The 22,497-nt window shown below is 43.4% G+C and overlaps 1 protein-coding gene across 3 annotated transcripts in view; it reads right to left on the bottom strand.

Moving 5' to 3' along the window:
* The window catches only part of LNX1 (ligand of numb-protein X 1), a 289,799-nt gene that overhangs the window by 219,997 nt on the left and 47,305 nt on the right, over positions 1–22,497 (bottom strand). The window contains exon 1 of one of the 3 annotated variants that reach the window (XM_069744474.1): positions 10,476–11,046. The exons of the other annotated variants lie outside the window; for them this stretch is intronic. Coding sequence (XP_069600575.1) covers positions 10,476–10,567 — 92 coding nt within the window. The 5' untranslated portion in view covers positions 10,568–11,046. Of the gene's footprint in view, positions 1–10,475; positions 11,047–22,497 lie in introns of those variants that run through there. 3 annotated transcript variants of the gene reach the window in all.

Below are 22,497 nucleotides of genomic sequence, written 5' to 3'. Positions count from 1 at the left end.
CCAGCCACCCCCATGCTTCACAGTAGGTATGATGTTCTTTGGATGCAACTCAACATTCTGTCTCTTCCAAACACGACGAGTTTAGTTTCTACCAAACAGTTCTACTTTGGTTTCATCGCACTATATGACATTCTCCCAATACTCTTCTAGATAATCCAAATGCTCTCTAGCAAACTTCAGACGGGCCCGGACATGTACTGGCTTAGGCACAGGGACACGTCTGGCACTGCAGGATCTGAGTCCTTGGTGGCGCAGTATATTACCGATGGTAGCCCTTGCTACGGTGGTAACAGCTCTATGCAGGTCATTCACTACGTTCCCCCGGGTGGTTCTGGGATTTTTGCTCACCGTTCTTGTGATCATTTTGACCCCACAGGGTGAGATCTTGTGTGGAGCACCAGATCGAGGGACATTATCAGTGGTCTTGTATATCTTCCATTTTCTTATTATTGCTCCCACAATTGATTTCATCACACCAAGCTGATTGCCTATTGCAGATTCAGTCTTCCCAGCCTGGTGCAGGGCTACAATTTTGTTTCTGGTGTCCTTCGACAGCTCTTTGGTCTTAACCATAGTGGAGTTTGGAGTGTGACTATTTGAGGTTGTGGGCAGGTGTCTTTTATACTGATAACAAGTTCAAACAGGTGTCATTACTACAGGTAATAAGTGGAGGACAGAGGAGCCTCTTACAGAAGTTACAGTTCTGGGACAGCCAGAAATCTTGTATGTTTTTTGGTGACCAAATACTTATTTTCCACCATAATTTGCAAAATAAATCTTGCCAAATCAGACAAGGTAAAGGTGATTTTCTGGATTTGTTTTCTCATTTTGACTCTCATAGTTGTGGTCTACCTACGATGTCTAGTTTAGATTATTTAGTCTAGAAAAAAGACGACTGAGGGGCGATCTAATAACCATGTATAAGTATATAAGGGGACAATACAAATATCTCGCTGAGGATCTGTTTATACCAAGGAAGGTGACGGGCACAAGGGGGCATTCTTTGCGTCTGGAGGAGAGAAGGTTTTTCCACCAACATAGAAGAGGATTCTTTACTGTTAGGGCAGTGAGAATCTGGAATTGCTTGCCTGAGGAGGTGGTGATGGCGAACTCAGTCGAGGGGTTCAAGAGAGGCCTGGATGTCTTCCTGGAGCAGAACAATATTGTATCATACAATTAGGTTCTGTAGAAGGATGTAGATCTGGGGATTTATTATGATGGAATATAGGCTGAACTGGATGGACAAATGTCTTTTTTCGGCCTTACTAACTATGTTACTATGTTACTATGATGTCAATTACAGGCCTCTCATCTTTTTAAGTGGGAGAACTTGCACAATTGGTGGCTGACTAAATACTTTTTTCCCCACTGTATTTCAAATATAAGATCAACAACATCATAGGTTCAACCCACAAACCTCAAAGTTAGGGATGAGCAAACCTAAACGGTAAAGTTTTGTGTTCGTACTGGATACCTCATATCCAGTGTCGAACCCCAAACAAGGACCTCTTACTGTACATCCATGTTACTGTCAGGGTTCGGCAGCCTAATAAAGCTTGATGAAAGGCTGCAGCGCAACCAATGAACAAGCTTTAATTCTGTGGTCACTTCTGACCCCATTACAGTCATGCCAAATAATGCATCATTAAGGTTACAGCACCAGGTCTCATGAGGGCAGCATGAAAGCCGGAATGATGAGTGGTGACATCACCACTCATTATTTGGCAGCTGTGAACTAAGGTAACCTTAAAGAAGTTACCTCAGTTCACAGTGGCCGGGTCTTGCAATGTGCAGTGTGAGACCTGGCAGCGGCTGCTTTTTCAGTCTATGGATCTTCGTTCTCTGAATAGGGCTTCATACACTGGATGAAGACTGGGATCATCGTGGATCTTTCATTTGGATTACGGTGGACTAGTGTGGATTTTTTCAATAAAAGTGTGAATGAGGGACATTGTAGGGGTGTTATTTTTTTCAACCTAACAATTACATTACCCCAATTGCCAACGAACCATGGCAATCAAGAAAAGCAGAGGTTAAGCACCAGAATTGCCACATATAATGGATGCACCATTTCAGGGGCGGCTGAAGGAGGTCTTATTAGGCTGGGAAGGAGCCAATATTCATAGCCCTTCCTAGCCTATTAATATCAGCACCCACCTGTCTGCTTTGCCTAAGTTGATTATTCAAAATAGAGGGGACCCCAAATCATTTTTTAGGGTCCCTCCATTTTTATTAACCAGCAAAGGCAAAGCTGACAGCTGAGGTCTGATATAAATAGGCGGGTAAGGTCCATGGATACTTGCCTCTTCCCAGCATAATAAGACCAACTCACAGCTGTTTATTTTCATTTATTTATTTACAAGTACGGTAAACTATACACACAAGGCACTGCTCCACTCCTCCACTTGGACCTCCGCCCCCTGGTTCAAGATTTTTTTTAAAAAATTTTATATGTTATTTTATGTAATTTTCCTATCCACATTTGTTTGCAGGTCAATTGTTCTCCCCTTACCCTCATTTTGCTCAGTTTTGCAGTCTCCTCATTTTTACTACAACCATTTTACAGTCATTTTACAGAACCAAAGATCGGGTCCCCATTGACTTATATGGGGTTCTGGTCTGGGGTCAAGTTCGGGTCAAATTCTGGTACCCAAACCGAACTTTGGACTCAAATTCGGTTGAACCCAACAAATCGGAACTACTACAGGTATGCTCATCTCCACTCAAAAACCTCTCTACACGTCTGCCCGATCATTAACTAACTTCTCTAGATTATGGATGAAAAGCTTCTCTCCATGCTCTAAAAATTACACCTCACCACCTGTGCACTTGACTCTATCCTATTCCATCTTGCTATATTGTTATCCCTAACCCATCTCTCCCACCTGCCATTAACCATTGACATATTAGCGTTTTCCTTTAAACAAATCACAATTGATTTGCTATTTGACAAGGTTTCACAATATTACTCAATGCTTCGCCTTATAGACCTTATCATCTGCATTTAATGCAGTTGACCACTCCATTGTGTTACAAATTCTTTCATCTACTGGCATCACAGCCTTGGCACTCTACTGAATCTCTCTGTACCTTGAGACTATGTGCACATGTCAGGATTTCTGGCAGAAATTTTCCTGACAAAAACCTAACATTTCTGCCAGAAATCCGCATGTGTTTTTTTCCCCGCATTTTTTTGCGCGTTTTGATGTGGGTTTTTTTGCGTTTTTTATGCGTTTTTTCTTGCGTTTTTTCCAGATGCATAGAATAGCGGGAAAAACGTGAAAAAAATCCCAAATTAATGAACATGCTGCTTTTTTTTACCGCAATGCTTTTTTTTGCAGAAAAAAACGCATCATGTGCACAAAAATTGCAGAATGCATTCTAAATGATAGGATGCATAGGTCTGCAGTTTCTAATGCAGTTTTATCGCATTTTTATCGTGAAAAAAAACGCGAAAAAACCTGAACGTGTGCACATACCCTAATAAAGAAATATCTCCAGTTCACATATCACCTCTTGTTTTTCCTCGAATGGTGCTCTCAATGCTCTTGTCCTCGGACCTCTACTCTTCTCTATCTATAACATATGTATGGGACAACTCACATGATCCTATGGCTTTCAGTTGCACTTTTACGCTGATACTTACAATTACCTCTCTGACACAGATGTCACCTCTTTGCTATTTAAAATGCCAGAATCTTTATCAGTTATATACTCCTCTTGCTTTCAAAAGTACAACATAGAGAAAACTGAAGTCATTATTTTTTGAACCCCCATTAGATCTATCAACCTCTGTTAACTGTTCCTCACTCTCCCCAGTCTCATCGCCTCAAATCTTATTCCTCTTTTGACTCTTCCCACACATCCGGACCCTTAACATCTTCTGCCCCTTTCAACTCAAAAATGTTCCTCGAATCTGCTTGTCAACAAAAAAAAATCTAGTAACATTCTGTAACATTTGTCTCTGTGGCCTCCTATCTAACACTCTTGTACCCACCTACCTACCTTACTCCTTTGTTTTACTCCCAATTCCGTCATAGGCTACACATTGTCCTGAGAATTTTGTTCAAAACAGTATGAATCACTTACAACCAGTCATCTCCTTGCATCTCTCCCCTAATCTCCCTCTTGCTTCCCACACGTAATCTCCAGTCCACACCAAACCTCCTTCTTTGCTCTCTCCTTGTCTGCTGCTTACACAATTGTCTACCAAATTTCACCCTTGGATTCATTACTTTGGAACTCATTACCTCAATAGATTAATTTCTCACTTCTTCAGAAGCTGACAAGCTAGAATAACTGCTGCCAGTACTCTGCCATATAAGCCCCTTCTACCCTCACCTCCTGTCTCCTTCTTCTCTTGCAGGTTGTAAACTCCTGTGGACAGTTTATACCTATATACCAGTCCGCGACTTATTAAGTAACGTATTTGCTTTCTACCTTATATTACATAGTGTTATGTATTTGTGATGTACTCTAAAGCCTTTTTCATATGTACAATGCCTTGTAGCGCACTGGGGAATAGGACGTTAAGCACCAAGAGTAATATATTGCTCTTAAAAGAACTAGTGCGGTTCTAAGTTTGCCAACTTTTTTGTACTAGCATGTAAATTAAAAACTATTGACTTGCAAAAATATTAAAGGTTGACAGTCCTCAGTGGTTGATACCTTTTAATGGCTAACTGAAAAGATGGTGACAAATTGAAAGATCATGTCTCTCAGGCTTAGTATGTGAAAATTTGAACAGTAGTAGAGAAGGACACTATCACGTTGAATGGGCTGCGCTGTGGTAAATGAGAAGCCATTTGTGTTCCAAAATCGTTCTTCATTTTTCCAACCACTTTCGGCACCACACTGGCACCTTTTTTACCTTCAGTAAGGTGCTGGTCTGGTGCTGAAATACATTGGAACAATAAAGAACCATTTTGCAACACAAAAGACCTCTCATTTACTGCGGCGCAGCCCATTCAATGTGATTTCATCCTCCTCTACTGTTCATCTGAAAGGAGTGCTCCCTCTCCAGCCAAGAGGTCGCACCAGCAGTTACACATGACTAGAAGTGTTGTGCCTTCTGTGAGGCAGTGACCCCTGTTACAGCTAGGGGGCGCTGTATGTGCTCTCCAGAATGTGCATAGAAGCGTAGTGAGGCCATGAGGTCAGCGCTGAGGAAGATGGAGCCTGAGGACGACATGGAGGCTCTTCTCACCATCTTTGAACGCACTGCAGAGCGGGAGAGCTTGCCGGTGACTCAGTGGGCTGAGGTGGTGTCCAATTTCCTGATGGGAGATGCCCAGAAAGCCTTCATAGACCTCAGTCGGGATGATTCCCTGGACTATGGGAAGCTGAATGGTGTGATCCTTGCTAGACTGGGGGTTAATACATATGTGCGGGCCCAACGGGTGTTCCAGTAGTCCTTTTCCGAGACTCGCCCTGCCCGATCTCAGGCGCATGACTTGCTGCAACTGGTTAAAAAATGGCTTCAGCCTGAGACATTAACCCCGTTCCAGATGGTAGAGAGGGTTTTGGTTGACTGCCTGGTGAGGGCTCTGCCAGCAGCCATACAGCGTTGGGTGGGACAAGGGGACCCAGGCACTCTGGATGAAGTGGTAGGATTGGTAGAGTGATATACAGCCACTCAGAACTTTATATGGGACACTGCTCCATTTCGGCTGTCACGTAAGGTTTCCCCAGCCCAGGAGCCAGGGAAAACTAAAACGGCTCTTGGGCACAGTCGTGCCGCAGCGATCAGGTGTTGGTGCTGCCAAGGGCTCGGCCATGTGGCTGCTAACTGCCCATTGGTGTCTAAACCCATGGACTGCTGGTATGGTCGCTGTATTTCTATGTATGCTCAGCCAGTCGGTACCACCACTACAGGCAACGCCGACAGCGAACCCCAGCTGTGCCACGTACTTGTGAACGGGTACCAAACAGAGGTCCTCCTGGACTCGGGGAGCATAGTGACCTTGGTTCATGGGTCCCTTGTTGCCGGTGACAACCCCAAAGGACCGAAAGTGGAGGTGATCCACGGGGAAATCCGGGAGTACCCGACCATGGAGGTTAATTTTTCCACACCATGTGGGGACATTACACATGTGGTGGGAGTCGTGAAGACGCTTCCATATGGGGCTGTGTTGGGGAGAGATTTGCCGCTATTTTGGTCCCTGTGGGAGACCAGGGTCAACCCTCTCAAGGAAAGTGTTGTACCGGGTGCAGAACCCAAAGATATTGAGATACCTGCCATAGGGGTTGCCAACCTAGGGACAGAGTGTAATCCCGATAGGCTCCCCCTAGAGGTAGTGGCAGGAGAAACTAAAGATGTTGTTTCGGGCGTAGAACCCAAAAATCCTAAGATGTATGCCACAGTGGTCGCCAATTTAGGATTAGAGTGTTATCCCGATAGGTTCCCTCTAGAGGTTGTGGCAGTAGAGGTTATGGGGACCCCATTGAACCCTGAGCTGGAGGTGTTCCTTGGTAAGGTTGGGACAGCTCAGATCCAGGGTCCCTTTCGGAGAAGCAGATATAAAAGACGGAGTTATGAGAACAGCCGAGAGTGTATGGTCGCAGAGGCGACTGGGGATGTGCGCACGAGGAACCTTCTGGCACCGGTCAAGGATGGGGCCGGGGGTCAGAGTAAATTAGATTGCTCGGTAGACAGCAGTGTCGGGAGGCTCAGGTTCGGGTGCGGCGTAGTACAGATATATGCTCAGAGTTGCCAGCGCAGTCCGCAGCATTTCAGCGTGATATAGTCACTGAGGCACGGATAAGGGTACAGAGGAAATGGTACCAGGGGCCCAAAAGCAGATACTTAGGTGACAGGATGACCAGTGGGGTTAGTGAACCTGAAGTAAGCAAAGTAAAGACCACCCAAAACTGGCCCAAATCTGGGGTTAATAAGAAAAGAGGGTTTGGCTTCTGCAATGCAGATCGGGGTGGGTGGTCCCGTAATGAAATATGGAGGAGAAACGCAAAGGGGAGGGATGCATGCGCCGATCAATGGTTCCGGTCCCTACTTTGGTTTCTTAATACTAACCCAATAAATAGGTACAAAGTACCTTAACACACCACTCAAGGAGGAAAAGTAAAAAAATAAATTTTATTGAAATACAATTGGTACACATATCATATATATAAAAGATCAAAAATTTAGAGGAAAGGATTCTTACTCAAGCAGAGTGCACAAACAGAATTGAGGTAATAATTATATTCAGGCTCTGGGTTTCCATGTGAGGTGTCCATATATAAACATGCATAAAAAGCCACAACAAGGTTAGCTTTTAAAGTGCATAGTGCAAAGTGCATGAAGGGGTTAATCCAAAAAATAGCAACCAACACATACCCACATACCCATACATACATATGGTCCGCCTGTCCTCATTGTCACTGAAGCCCCGACGCGCGTTTCGCGTACTGCTTTATCAAGGGGAAAAGAAGTTGTGCCTGTCATGTCTCCAGACCGTCCCGGTTTATAAAGCATTGAGAATAACTCACCCCCCAATGATGCGTCGCACACAGCACCACCGCCCCCGGTTCCAGATGCATCTGTTTCCGGCACTCACAATCGGCGTGCGGGGAGGAAATCCTCTGTGACGTCATATCCGCACTGTCGATAATAGCAGAGGCTTTCAACAAAATGCCGGATCTCGGGTGCCTCTGCATACAGGTAAAATCATACACTAAAAACAGCATACCACCAAATCTCCCAAACATGGGGGACACATGCCTGGATCATTTGGTGGTACGCTGTTTTTAATGTTTGGTGGTACGCTGTTTGTAATGTTCGACCACACAGGTATGAACAGGGGGGAGGATATGTGAGGCAGTGACCCCTGTTACAGTTAGGGGGTGCTGTATGTGCTCTCCAGAATGTGCATGGAAGCGTAGTGAGGCCATGAGGGCGTACTACAGACACAGGTGTGGCTGTAATCACAATAGTGAAGCAGTGACTGATTAAAAGCCCTGTAGTACTGGGGGAGGTGTGTCAGTGTGTTCTTGGAAGCAGACAGGGCAGTTGTCTGCAGAGCTCTCTCTGTGTGGAGCAACACAGAGGCTAAAGGAACCAGAGAGACCGACACCCTGTGTCTTGGGCTGTCTTGTGTACCTGGCTGCACTCCAGAGGATAAAGAGTGCAGTGCATGGAGTGAGTGCAGAGACTTGTTACCGGCGTGCGGTCACCAAGGGAAACTGGACGGAGGAAAGTTCGGCCTGTGTATTGACTGCATCATATAGCCATGCATTACTAATGGACTGTATGAAGAAGCCATATACTATATTAACTGTGTGAAGTAACACAATAAAAGAACGTTTTGTTTGAACTTGTTTGGGTTACTGCCGTTTCACTGTGTATGGTCATACCGCTGCATCACACTTCACAAAACACCGCCAGGGGAGCGCACACAATGTCCCCCATCCTGCTCCTGAGCAGGCTCACATCTCTCTGTCCTGTCGAGGGTAGAGCAAAGTACTGCAGCACGCATGCGCCGGCTTTAACCTACGGGTCTTTAGCCTTTCTTGGTGCATGCACACTACCATGCTTTGCTCTCTGAGGGCAGAGAGAAGTGAGCCTGCGATGGGGGACACCATGTAGATAACATAGGACACATCATCACATGAATCAGAGTTCAGGGATCGCAAGAAGAGAGGAGGCGCCGGAACAAGACCAGAGACGCCCATCGGACCGGATCCCTCCAGCTGTACGTATAATAAAAGCTATTCTTTGTGCCTTGCGGAGTGGATTTGGGACACATATATACATCTTTCTAGTATACTGTACCAGAGGGCTTACAGGTGCTGGCCCTTTTTATATGGCGAAAACCTGGTAACAGGTTCACTTTAAAAGGTATCAACCACTGAGGATTCTCAATTTTTTATATTTTGTCTATCTGCAGGCTCACACAGTACAAAGATATATTTTTCCTATTGACATGCATGAATAAAATGGATCTTTCACACAGAAATATCTCTCGTTCACCAACCAACCAACCGTCAACTTGGAAGTTTTATTCCAGTAGCTACTTATATATCCTTCCCCTGCAGGAGCTGATCGCCTGCAGAAAACATTTACGGCTTACAAGGAGGCTTTCTAGGAGGATGTCCCCTTTTTTTGGTTTACTCCTGGCTAATCCCATTGGGCTATGGCTAACTAAAGATCCCATTTCTTTATCGGTCATATCTCCATTGCCTGTAGAAACATTGACCTAGATAGGAGTGAACTTTAGCACTTCTTCCTATGAGCAGCACCTTTGCCTTCTATATATTCTAGATTTAGTATTTCTTCTGACAGTTCTGCAGCAGCTCTCCTTACACGATAATCATTTCCTAATCTGTTAGCGTCTACTATGGGCTGGCTAATCTTTAATCTGCGTCTGTGATGTTAGATTATTAAAACGGTTACACCTATCTGTGCCCGCGCCTCACATTATCTCCGATGTGAGTCACTTGATGTAAACATAGGGCACGACACGTGACGAAAAATATCTGTTGATTCAGACTTTGCGGAGAGCTAATTACAGAGCAGATATAACTCGTCCCTCATCACAGCCATGCCACCAGCAATTACTGAACTATTAATTAATGATTAACCATGTGGACAGGGGGAATTCTACAACAGGCTCATTGTCAGGACTGTTCCGTCAGGGCCAAGCGCGCACGCTTAACTTGTGATCTGGGCTACAAGTGTTCTGCAATGATATTTTAACCCAGTCGTTGCAGTCGCCGGGACTAATCCATCATGCCGGCGGTGCTTAGTCACCAGTTGTCAGGTTATTACCATTGTGGCCTATATTATTGATGCTTTTTAAAGCAAACACAGTCAATGGAGAAAAGAATTTATCATAAAGGCATTTCGCACATGCAAATCCTGGATATTCAACAGTTCATCCACGTTAATCTTTAGCGGAACGGATCACCTTCCTGCCAGCAAACAGATGATATTTCCTTTCTCATTGCTAATTCATGAGTGAATGCAAAGATTCTGCTATGGAAGGACGCTAATTAGGACTCCCAAGAATACAAATGAGGATCTTAAAGGGACAGACAGGGTTTTTAAAAAAAAAAAAAATAATAGGAAAAAAAAACAGAAATAAAAAGTGAACAGTAATACAAATACTGCACTACTGCTAAAGGGGAGCACAAGTGACTAGCCTACAAGTGAAGTGCTCTTCCATTCAATATATAGATGCATACAAGTAGGAGCAAAGAATCCTCACTCATCTATATGACTTCTGCACGTCTAAGACTAACATACTCCCAATAGTTTTAACCCCTCGTTAGCCATTTACAAGTACAAAACACCAATGATCACAACAAAAGATTTTATTGCAAGGGTTTTTTTCCCCCCTTTAACAGAAGAAAGTCTTCACTTTGTGACCGACGGACATAGAGTATATAGACACTTTGCCATAAATATTCCATCACGTTTGGACACATAGGTGGACAGCACACACAGACACACATATAGGTTCACTGTGAGTACTCACAGTTCGGAATAGAGGAAATGTAGATTGCCCATATTGTCTATATAGTTGGCAGGGCTTAGCCAAGGTAGAACCAATAACAGAAGAGCCTTCATTTTGAGCACAGCGTGGATATGGCTTCCTCCTCACCAATTTCTTTGCTGCTATTACAAGAAAGGCTTCAAGCTTCTATGATAGATAACTGTTTTTTTGTTTTTGTTTTTGTAGATGGTTCGTTGCTTGGTTAAATCAGATGTAGGACATCATGAATCTGGTTGAGATTTCATACTAAGCAATGCTGGAGAAGAAAAAAAATCATTGACCTGTAAGAGGATTAGTTCATTTGGATGTCAGATTGGTAGAGATGTGGCGGTTTCCGAGACAATGCAGCCAGCATGGATGGCGAGACAGTGACTTATGCTGGGAAGCAGGCTGATGTAAGGTAGAGGGACCAGCCTCCTGCGCTACACAGAGTGGTTCTCTACAAACAGCTGGTACATTTACATCACTGGCTCCAAGCAGATGGGTTGTGAGAGCTTAGGAAGCCAAAGAGGTTTGCCTCTCTGATGATGCTGTGCAATGCCTAGACTTTCATTTACATATACTGCTCTCAGGATAAAATCCCTTTAAAGAAAAAAAAAAAAGGGTTGTGAAAAACGTAAAGAAAATTTGTCTGCAATGTTATAGGCTTAGGACATGAAATGGTTAATCCACTAGGCTACAAAAAAAGGGCCAGCAATCTCACAAAAATAAAAGAATAACTATGTGATCCAGAATATGTAATATATAATACGCACTATCTGTGTGGCTTTTATATTTTGTCATCACTTTTGATGTGAATGAACAGATAAATGTGACCGTGCGTGAAACATCTCACTCAACGTGTCCCCCATATATTCATTTTATATAGTAAGAATAGAGCAAAGCAGTCTATACTCCCTACAATATGGCACAAATGAGACTTCTCAGACCTCAATAGGCACAGATTGGACTTGGTGGATTCTTATGAACATCCTGTTATATCTATGCAGATGTTGATAAGGACATGTGGACCACACATGATGTACATGGTCATCGTCCAAATGTCATTGTGTACAGTGTAGACCACAATGTACTGCATGAAGAGACTGATGAACGAGGGAGATCAGAAAGGGACCTGAGCTAAGCCAAAATGATTCTTAGGGGTCCACAATCTAGGAGATGAACATTATGGTTTCTAATGAGTGGGGACAGGAGACCATGAACTATGCCTTTTAAACACGTCAGCGCATAAATGTTCCCTACTTAAAGGATCGTTCTTAAAGCTTAAATAAAAATGCAATGTACGGCTTCTTCATGGCGGAACAGTAGGTCTCAGAAGGAGGTCTCAGAATCACACACATTGTTATGGTATGCAAAGCCAAACAAATAAAGGCAAGAGTAGAGTTAAAGGCAACCTGTAAGGGTACCGTCTCACAGTGGCACTTTGGTCGCTACGACGGCACGATCCGTGACGTTCCAGCGTCGCTCCATTATCGCTCCAGCGTCGTAGACTGCGGTCACACTTCGCAATGCACGACGCTGGAGCGATAATTTCATGACGTATTTGCGATGTAGAATCAGTAGAAGAGGTGGAGAATATCGTGCACACCTTTGTTACACGGTGCGATCATGCCGCCACAGCGGGACACTTGACGACGAAAGAAAGTTTCAAACGATCTGCTACGACGTACGATTCTCAGCGGGGTCCCTGATCGCAGTAGCGTGTCAGACACAGCGAGATCGTAAGTATATCGCTGGAACGTCACGGATCGTGCCATCGTAGCGACCAAAGTGCCACTGTGAGACGGTACCCTAATGTAAAATAACGCTATTAACCTGCAGATATTGGGTTGATCTTGGTTTAATAGCATTCTGACACCGTGCGGTGCTCGTATTGAGAGCCCCACTGCTGGGTAGAAATATACTTTATCCCTCACAGCAGGCTTGCTCTTTCAGTCATAGGAGCGCCATCAACATGGAGTCAGTCAATGCTCTGTGTATAGAGAGTGGCTGATGTAACCGTGGCCCTCGCTCTGACTGACAGGAGCTCAGCAATAGAGCTCATTAGGGCTGGCTGTTAGTCAGTGCCAGCTGTTAGTCAGTGCCGGTTACATCCGCCGTCCTCTATACAGAGAGTGGTGACTGATGCCGCGGCGGCACCACCTGCATGACTAAAAGAGTGAGGCTGCCAGGGCAATAAAGTTCATTTCCTCCAAGCAGCAGGGCATGGTGTCAGAAGGCTATTAATCTGCAGATTAACCCCATATCTGAAGGTTAATAGCATTATTTAACAACAGATTGTGAGACTGTCAGCTGAGGTTACTGTAGTGGGCAGGATTCATCACCAAGTTTCTCAATGTCTGAAACATGGGGATCTATGGATATCATCAATAGTTTAATTATTAATTTGCTAATCAAATGCAAAACGTACCAATTTTTTAAATATATTCATCACATTGATACATAGCATGCTATCCAGGATCCTGTAGGTAAAGTGGTTGGTTTGGTGAAAAGAAGTTAGTATCCACATAATAGGAGAAAACATTTTGATCAGTAGGCGTCCGATCGCTGGAACCTGCGCTGTTTGGCAGAATGAGGCACTTTTATCCCCATTAGAAATCAACAGCAGTGCACATGCTCCATTCGTTCTGTAGTGGCCCCTGGTGCTGCACTCGGCTTTTCCTGGCAGCCTCATCAATTATGAATGGAGCACAGATCTGGCTTTTCCATTTTGTAACAGGGATAAAGGTACCTCGTTGGAGATAAAAATGTCCAATTTTGCTGATCGTTGCAGGTCTCATTGGGTTGGACCCCCTCAGAACAATAAATTGTCACCCACTATATCCTGTAGCTAAGTTTTTACTTATTTTCACAGGACAACCACTTTAATGCTATATGTAAAAGGAAATTCACCCAAAACATAAAATGTGTCTTTTTAACTGTGGTATTTTTCTTTGGCAAAAAATAATGCACACATATAGTACTACTTACTTCTGATCCCTATGTTAGGATTTCTGTTGGAATCCCTGAAAAACAAGATTCTGATAGAAACCCTGACAGAGGCATGATGGCGTCATTAATTTCAGTGAAGCTGATGGAGTAATTTTGGACACTGTGTCACCTCTGTCTGTCAATATCCATCTTTTACATGTGAATAAAATGTAAATAATAAAAAATGTACTAAGTTGTACACGTCTGCGAAGACACAGAATTGTATCTTAATTAACCAGATGACTATTTTTAGCAAGTGAGATAGAATAGACTTATCTATATGTTTACTTTTGAATTTAAGTGTTTTTTTTTCTGAATGGTAAAGAAAGCAGACTTTTGCTTATGTAAGCCTGTAATATTGACTTGTAAGTTGGCATTTAATGTAACATATTGTGCTCTTATCCTTGATGACTAGTAATGTTTACTGATATGATAATTATACATTGTCCAAGGCAGATAGTTTGCTGATTCTTAAAACAGAGAAGAAAATCTATGCAAATAGATTACATATTCAAACAAGGCAACTTGGTCATCACTATTCTTCCCCTTATCTGTGATGCTGGACTGAAGGACACTTGCTAAACATAAAAAGACGTGATATGCCTCTATGAGACAGAGATAGAGAGAGAGAGAGAGGGACAGACAGAGATTCAGCTAAGATATCCAAACATCCAGAGACTCTACAGAACTGCAGCAATTACATATCTCGCTGAGGATCTGTTTATACCAAGAAGGTGACGGGCACAAGGGGGCATTCTTTGCGTCTGGAGGAGAGAAGGTTTTTCCACCAACATAGAAGAGGATTCTTTACTGTTAGGGCAGTGAGAATCTGGAATTGCTTGCCTGAGGAGGTGGTGATGGCGAACTCAGTCGAGGGGTTCAAGAGAGGCCTGGATGTCTTCCTGGAGCAGAACAATATTGTATCATACAATTATTAGGTTCTGTAGAAGGACGTAGATCTGGGGATTAATTATGATGGAATATAGGCTGAACTGGATGGACAAATGTCTTTTTTCGGCCTTACTAACTATGTTACTATGTTACATCATGGCTCCATAACTAGGGACACAGACTCATTCTACAGGATGCTGGCTTAGGGGACTAAGGCCCCGGCTGGAAGAATACATATCTGCTCCATTAATCATCACAAATCCATGAGTACGTTTGTCACCTGGCTACAAGGAGATGTTCGGAGAAGCCAGGTTGTGACCTTCTGGTCAACTGGCCTTGTACCTGAATGGACTGTCATCTTCCTAAGCTTGTTGTTACCTCCTCTGAGTGTGTGTGCAACAAGTGGGGTAATCGACCCAGGAAGATGAAGCCAGGTTGTGACCTTCCGGTCAACTGGCCTTGTAGCTAAATTGACTGTCATCTTCCTACGCTTGTCATTACCTCCTCTCTGTGTGCGTATACAGCTGGGATAGTTGACCCTGGAAGCTCTGAAGTAACAGCTGCCATTATCCCAGCGAGTCAGTGGAATGGTGAGACTATGTAATGTGCACCATCTTGGCGTATTTTGCTGGGACTGTTCTACGTGTTATCTGCCTGTTTTGTGGTTCAATAAAGCATTGCCACACTGTTTTACCCTCACCCTGTGTTGTCTGAGTAGCATTATCCCCATGTTAAAAGGAGAGCGGGCCATGCAGTTTCGGCTAGTAGACTTGGGCACCCGCTGACCTCCTTGTGTCTCCACCACATCCATGTCCAAACTCATGATAAGGCCACAGAGAATCTTACATGGCCCTGAAAAAAACCCATAGACTTAAACGATGAGTACGAATATTACATGCAACGCAAAGGCTTGACCATAAATGAATCCGACTACTATATTACGTGGGTGGACATATCATTAGTGCAGCCTAAGAGGTAAGGGGGCCACTTCCTCCTATCTGAAAACTGGTGTACGGGGTTAGCCATATCATCAATGCAGCCTAAAGGGTAAGGGGGCCACTTCCTCCTATCTGAATAGTGCTGTACAGGGGTAGCCATATCATCAGTGCAGCCTAAGGGGTAAGGGGGCCACTTCCTCCAATCCAAATACTATAGTATGGGGGTGGACATATCATCAGTGCAGCCTAAGAGGTAAGGAGGCCTCCAAAGTAACAAGCGGCTTCTGTCATAGGCAGAACTACTAGACTTTAAATGGCCCATATACTGTTTGTGCAGAAGGGACCTTTTATTTTTGTGTCCACTACTGCTATAGTATATCGCATAATGCACTGAGGGACACAAACAGGAGAGGGCTCCAGTGCAAAAACAGTATATGGGTTCTTTGCGGTCCAATAATTCATCATAAAGCTCAATTCCACCTGCTTTGGAGGTAGAAGTGGCCCCCTTACCTCTTTGGCCCCTGAGCAGCTGCACAGGCAGCACCAATGGTAGGTCCTCCCCTGGCATAATGCAGAAGACACAAACAATACTCCAAAGTAACAGAATGCAGTTTCAATAAATTGCATAAAAATGAATATAAGCAAAAAGGCAAAGAGGTAATCCAAGTGGGAATTATTTATGGAAAAATAACCATTTGTGTAACCAAAAAGGTTATAATTAGTCCCAATTTACTCATCGAGTGGCAGCCGTGATCAAAATGTAATGATTTATTTAGATTTGTATTTATTTATATTATATTCACTTGCTCTAATATAAATATCTCTACTTAGTGACATCCACATGTAGTGTAATTAGAACGGCACAAATTCCTGCCACCGCTGGCCAGCAGAAGCCGCGGATTACAGTAATTGGTCATGCCATTCCATAAACAGCAGTTACAGAGACGAATGGCAACTGTGCACTGTAGTACTATGCTGTTCAAAATAGGCCATGACATCAGCAGCATCCAGTGAGGGTCTACACACATCACTAAACAAGAAAAGCCGGGCATCAGCTCCTCCATAACCAGTAATGTTACAGATGCACAAGCACATTATGTAAGCTCACATTGCGTTCCTCATTGGGCATATGAACACATTATATAAGCTCACATATCATGTGCATTATTATAGCCATCTTTTTAGTTTTATACTTTATGCAAAAGAAAAAAGAATGCAAAAAAAAAAAAAGAGAGAACCCAAATGTGCATCAACAGTTCACATTAATATACATGGACTTGATACTAGTCAAGATTACTTTATCTTCAAGGAAAACACATCCAGCCAGACTGACTCAGGAATGACCTCAACGCTTCTCTTTGGGGAACGTCCTTTCAGATATTAAGAAGCCATCCTTCCCAAAGTAAGCCGTTAACAAACAGACACTGGTGGTCCTACGGAGATGGTAATATATATACTTGATTCTCTTGTTCCTCACAATGGAATCAATGTTGAAGAACAGAAAAACATACAAAACATTATACGCTAGCATACACTCTGGGGGTGATATGTGTAATAGAGGACACGGTTTCCTGTAACATGCCCATCTGTCCCATAATTACATTTTCAGTACTGGCTTTGTGTATCTTGAAGCAGAGGCTAACACTGGTAAGAATAATCAGGCTATGTTACAGAGGAACTAAATATAGGCAATCCCCAGCCATGTTCTCCCGTTAGAGAATGGACTTCAGACATAGACAGTAATTAATCGTCATGTGTCATGTCTTTATGCTGGAAGGTATTTTTTCAATTGCCGAGCCACACGTGTTACTGGTGTTACCTTAGATCTTCTGTTATTGCTCATTAAGATTGGCATACCGTGACCACATGATAAATATTTCTAAATTATAAAGTCTACATGACACATGGCAACAATGGCCCTATAATCTCAGCAGGATACGCCTATTATTATTTGCATTCTATTATCTATTTTAGGGCTCACTCACACGTATAAGCATATAACAGTTCTATCCAATGTTTTATCAGATACCACTCGGACCAATGTTGCTCTACGGGGCAGTGTAGATTGGTGATTTTTTAAGTTCTCCATCTTCTCCATGCCCGTGCTCCGATTCTCCCATGCAAGAGAATCAGAGCACACTAATATCACGCTCTGCTCAAACTTGGATCAGAGTTTGTGCCAATTAGCATAATCAATCCAATTCCTTACCAAGACAGAATCTACGATGGTGTGAACAAGCCTTTAAGGAAATGAACATTTTAACAACAAGGATTTGCTGTACACATTGCATGGACGTCGGCCAAATGCTATTTCCCTTTGGCCCAGCATATAAATGTACTATTAGTTTGGCTGAGCATGTATGTGTCCTATAAGGTAAGGGAAAAAAGCAGCAGCGAGATGTCTCTGGTGGTGGTTGATCTACTTTGACAACAAAAAGAGGCATGTTAAATATCTAACTGCCCAATCCTTCTGATTCCCTGACATTTGCATTTAAGTAACAGTTAGGAATCCCAATTATATTTGGTTGTCTGGTCTTACCTAGGACAGCATGGTGGTGCAGTGGTTAGCAATGCAGCCTTGCAGCGCTGAAGTCCTGGGTTCAAATCCCACCAAAGACAACATCTGCAAGGAGTTTGTATGTTCTCCCCGTTTTTGCATGGGTTTCCTCCCACACTCCAAAGACATACTGATAAGGAATTTAGATTGTGAGCCCCATCGGGGACAGCGATGATAATGTGTGCAAAAACTGTAAAGTGCTGCGGGAATATGTTAGCGCAAAATAAAGATTATTATTATTACCAAAATTTTCAGGTTTGGCCAACATTATTATAACGTGTCTAACCAGAAAAAGGCTTTATCATGTTTCAGTTCAATGTTTTTCATATGGGCCAGGAAAAAGTATTCACTGAGCACCATCACCTATGTCCTTTTGACTTCTATCAATACAAAACACAATCTCACCAACTTCAGTCCAATACTGCTCACTGCCGCCCAGACTCAAGAGCAAGTGACTCTGCCCGTCAAACAGATAACAAAAATGAGTAAGAACCAGGGTGTTTTAGCAGAACAGTATGCTCCCTGCTACATATGCACTGCGGTTTCAATAGTTGAAGAATAATGAAGTGTAATTTTATGAAGAGCGATGGAGCATTTCTTTTGGACTCTGGAATATATCTCCATATCACCCAACCCCTGCTTCCCCAGTTCCTTTAGCAGAAGCTCTATGGAACACTCGCTCTGTCTGAAGCAACCTTTCATACATCCATGATCTTTTCATTACTAGCAAACTTTCCTTCCTCAGCTTCATCGAAACCTGGCTCACCCCCTCTGACACAGCCTTTCCAGCTCTGCAGGAGTTGGTCTTCTCCTGTCAGAAAACTGCTCTTTCACCCCAATTCCACTGCCATCATCTGTCACTCTCCCTTTTGAGGTGCTCTCTGTTTGCATCTACTCCACCTCCAACTTCCAACTGGCTGTCATTTACCGCAACCCAGGGCCAGCCACCAACTATTTTGACCATTTCACTGCCTGGATTCCTTTCCTCTGATATCCCCATTATCATCATAGGTGACTTCAACACCCCCATTGACACTTCCCACTTAGCTGAAACACTCACATCCTCCTTTGGCCTCATGCAATGGTCCTCCGTAGCCACTCACAAATATGGCAGCACACAGCTTCACCCGCCACTGTTCCATATCTAACCTTTATAACTTACCTCTCCCCTATGTGACCATAACCTGTTTACATTCTCTTCCCTCTTCTTTCCAAATGCACAATCCCTACTCCACAAACTTGAACACCCTCACAGAAATCTCAAACACCTTGATTTACACTCACATTCTGAGTACTTTCTCTCTCTGGCACACATAGGTGCCTTACATCAGGGGTGTCAAACTGCATTCCTCGAGGGCCTCAAACCATGCATGTTTTCAAGATTTCCTTAGCATTGCACAAGGTGTTGGAATCATTCTCTGCAGGTGATTAAATTATCACCTGTGCAATGCAAGGAAATCCTGAAAACATGACCTGTTTGCAGCCCTCGAGGAATGCAGTTTGACACCCCTGCCTTACAAGATGCAGATGCTGCTACCACTTCGTATAACACCACAATAGCTGCAGCTCTCTAATCTATCCCCCCTCACACATATCAAAGCTTGCACAATCAACAGGCAACCATGCCACACCAGCCTGACCAAAGAACTGAGGTGGGCTTCCAAGATTGCTGAGCAGAGATGGAAAAGATCCCATTCCAACAAGCATTTTATCACATACAAACAGTCCCTCAACAATTTCAAGTCCACACTCGCTACTGCAAAACAAACCTACTTCTGATCTCTTATCTCCTTCCTGTCTCACAACCCTAAACAGCTATTCAAAACTTTCAATTCTTTCCTCTGTCCCCCAGCTCCTCCACCCTCTCCTCCAATCTCTGCTGAACGCTTTGCCTCAGTCTTCAAGAAGAAGATTGACAACATCAGAGAAAGCTTCGGCTTACAGTCCCTACAACCCCTTCTCATAACTATTCTTTCCTCTTCCTCCAAAACCAGCTTCACCACAGAAGAAAAACTTACCTCTCTACTCTCCAGATCTCTTCTCATCACCTGTGCATTTGACCTGATCAAGTCCCACCTCATTCCAAACCTCACCACAGTCTTCATCCCAACCCTAACCAATCTCTTCAACCTATTACTAACAACTGGTGTGTTCCCCTCATGCTTCAAATATGCCTCCATAATACCCATCCTCAAAAACCCTCCTTTGACCCATCCAGTGTGTCTAGCTATCACCCCATATCACTTCTTCCCTCTGCCTCAAAACTACAGGAACAGCATTATCCACCTTGAACTGTTCTAACACCTCATCTCCTGCTCCCTATTTGACTGGATACAATCTGGCTTCCGACCTCATAATTCAACAGAAACTGTCCTAATTAAAGTCATCAATAACCTACTAACCGCCAAAGCCAAGTGACACTACTCTGTCCTCCTCCTCCTGGACCTGTCCTTTGTCTTCGACACAGGGGACCATTTCCTCTTACTACAGATTCTCTCATCTCTTCACATCACAGCCTTGGCCTTATATTGGATCTCTTCATACCTAACAGACTGGGCGTTCAGTGTCTCCAACTATCAGTGTCCCTCAAGGTGAAGTTCTAGGACCCCTGCTCTTCTCTGTCTACATATTTGGCCTGAGACAGCTCATAGAGCTTTCAATATCATCTCTAAGCTGATGACACACAGATCTACCTCTCTGGACCAGATATTACCTTCTTAATAACCAGAATTCCAGAAGGTCTGACCGCTATTTCATCCTTCTTCTCTGCTCGATTTCTGTGGACAAAAAATAATTCATCATCTTTCTCGGGGTAAACTTTGACTCTTCTCTCTCCTACAAACCACATATCCAAGCCCTCTCCATTTCCTGCCTACTCCAACTCAAAAATATTTCCCAGATCTGAACTTTCCTTAACCAAGAATCTGCCAAAACACAAGAGCATGCCTTCATCTCCTGCCTTGACTCCTGAAACCTCCTACTCTGTAGCCTCCCTAATAACACTCTCGTACCACCCAATCTGTCCTAAACTCTGCTGCCCAACTAATCCACCTGTTCCACCCACTATTACCCGGCCTCTCCTCTCTGCCAATCCCTTCACTGGCTCCGAATTGCATAGAGACTCTAGTTCAAAACCCTAACCATGACATACAAAACCATCCGCAACCTATATCCTCCATACATGTGACTTAGTCTTCTGCTACTCACCTGCACACAACCTCCGATCCTCGCAAGTTCTCTACTCCCCTCTTATCGCTTCCTACAATTGCATACAAGATTTTTCCTGTGCATCCCCCTACTTTGGAACTCTCTACCCCATCATATCAGACTCTTTCCTACCATTGAAACCTTAGAAAGACCTACCTCTTCCGACAAGTCTACAGCCTGCAGTAACCCTCGCTCCACTATATCACTGCACGACCAGCTCTTCCCTCACCTAGTATATCCTCACCCATGCATTGTAGACTGTAAGCCCTCATGGTCAGGGTACTCTCTCCTCTTTTACCAGTCAGTGACTTGTATTGTTCTTGATTATTGTACTTGTTTTTATTATGTATACCCCTTTCAAATGTAAAGCACCATGGAATAAATGGTGCTTTAATAATAAATAATAGTAATATACCTCTTATTTTATGGTATGCACAAAATGCCATAGCAAAAAGCACAATCACAAAGGCGTTCTGAAAAAGAAAGTGTACAGGACAGTAAATTTTGTTTAACAAGCCTAATTCATAGAGCGACATAAATCAGAGCCTTAAGTTAGAAAATCCATAGCAATGTATTTGTCTTTCTCCGGCAGTCACATATAGAGAATAAATGGAGTGGCAATCATCATGTGCACTGCTGCTACATTCATACGAGGGACTACGTGTTCCATTCTGCTATCTCAGTTGAACCACCATTTGTCTAAAAGTTATTATTACCTCTGTTTGACATTTCCTTTAATACCACCTGCAGTGAATAGAGGATGGGTATTTCTTGTACTGTTCATTGTGATAGTTGAGGTGATTGTTCTGTCTTTTTAACTTTTACATTTATGCCATAAGTTTATTGCTGAGCTGATAGCATAAAATGTCAAACTCTGGGGATTACAGTTGGTTCACTGTAATGCCACAAAGGAACACAGGGAATCCAAAAGCTTTTTAGCCATCATGCCATGCTAACTGCCATGTGACATACATCTCTCCACTTCACTTGGTGAAATAGTGAATAACTGATCATGCAACACAGATAGTGGACTGCAAAAATATTGGTAAAGCAGCAGTATGCTGTTATGATAGTGTAGCAACTCACTTGGAAAAATAGGTAACACACTAAAAACTGCACCAGACCCTGGCAGTTCCGGTACAGACTAGGGATCCTGACCCTGCAGCCCCTAGTGGGTCCTGCGTAATAGCTCTAACCACAGACTAGACAATGGCAACTCAGACCTATATTGTCTGAAAGGCCACTATGCGCTTCACTTTCCTCCAAAAGAACCGGAGGGCAAAGCAGGGTGCAAATTACCTACAGAAGGGAAAGTGTGCTGAAATAGAGATCCCAGAGTGAGTAAAACAAACCATGAAATACAAAATAAAGTAATAAGTAAGTTATAGAATTTGCCACCTACTTCCTAAAAAGAAACAGAGGATAGGTGCAGGGTAAAGAA

The sequence above is a fragment of the Ranitomeya imitator genome, chromosome 1 (genome assembly GCF_032444005.1).
Source record: "Ranitomeya imitator isolate aRanImi1 chromosome 1, aRanImi1.pri, whole genome shotgun sequence".
NCBI lineage: Eukaryota > Metazoa > Chordata > Amphibia > Anura > Dendrobatidae > Ranitomeya > Ranitomeya imitator.
Note: the sequence above shows the minus strand (reverse complement) of the source record. Positions and strands in the feature narration are given on the sequence as shown.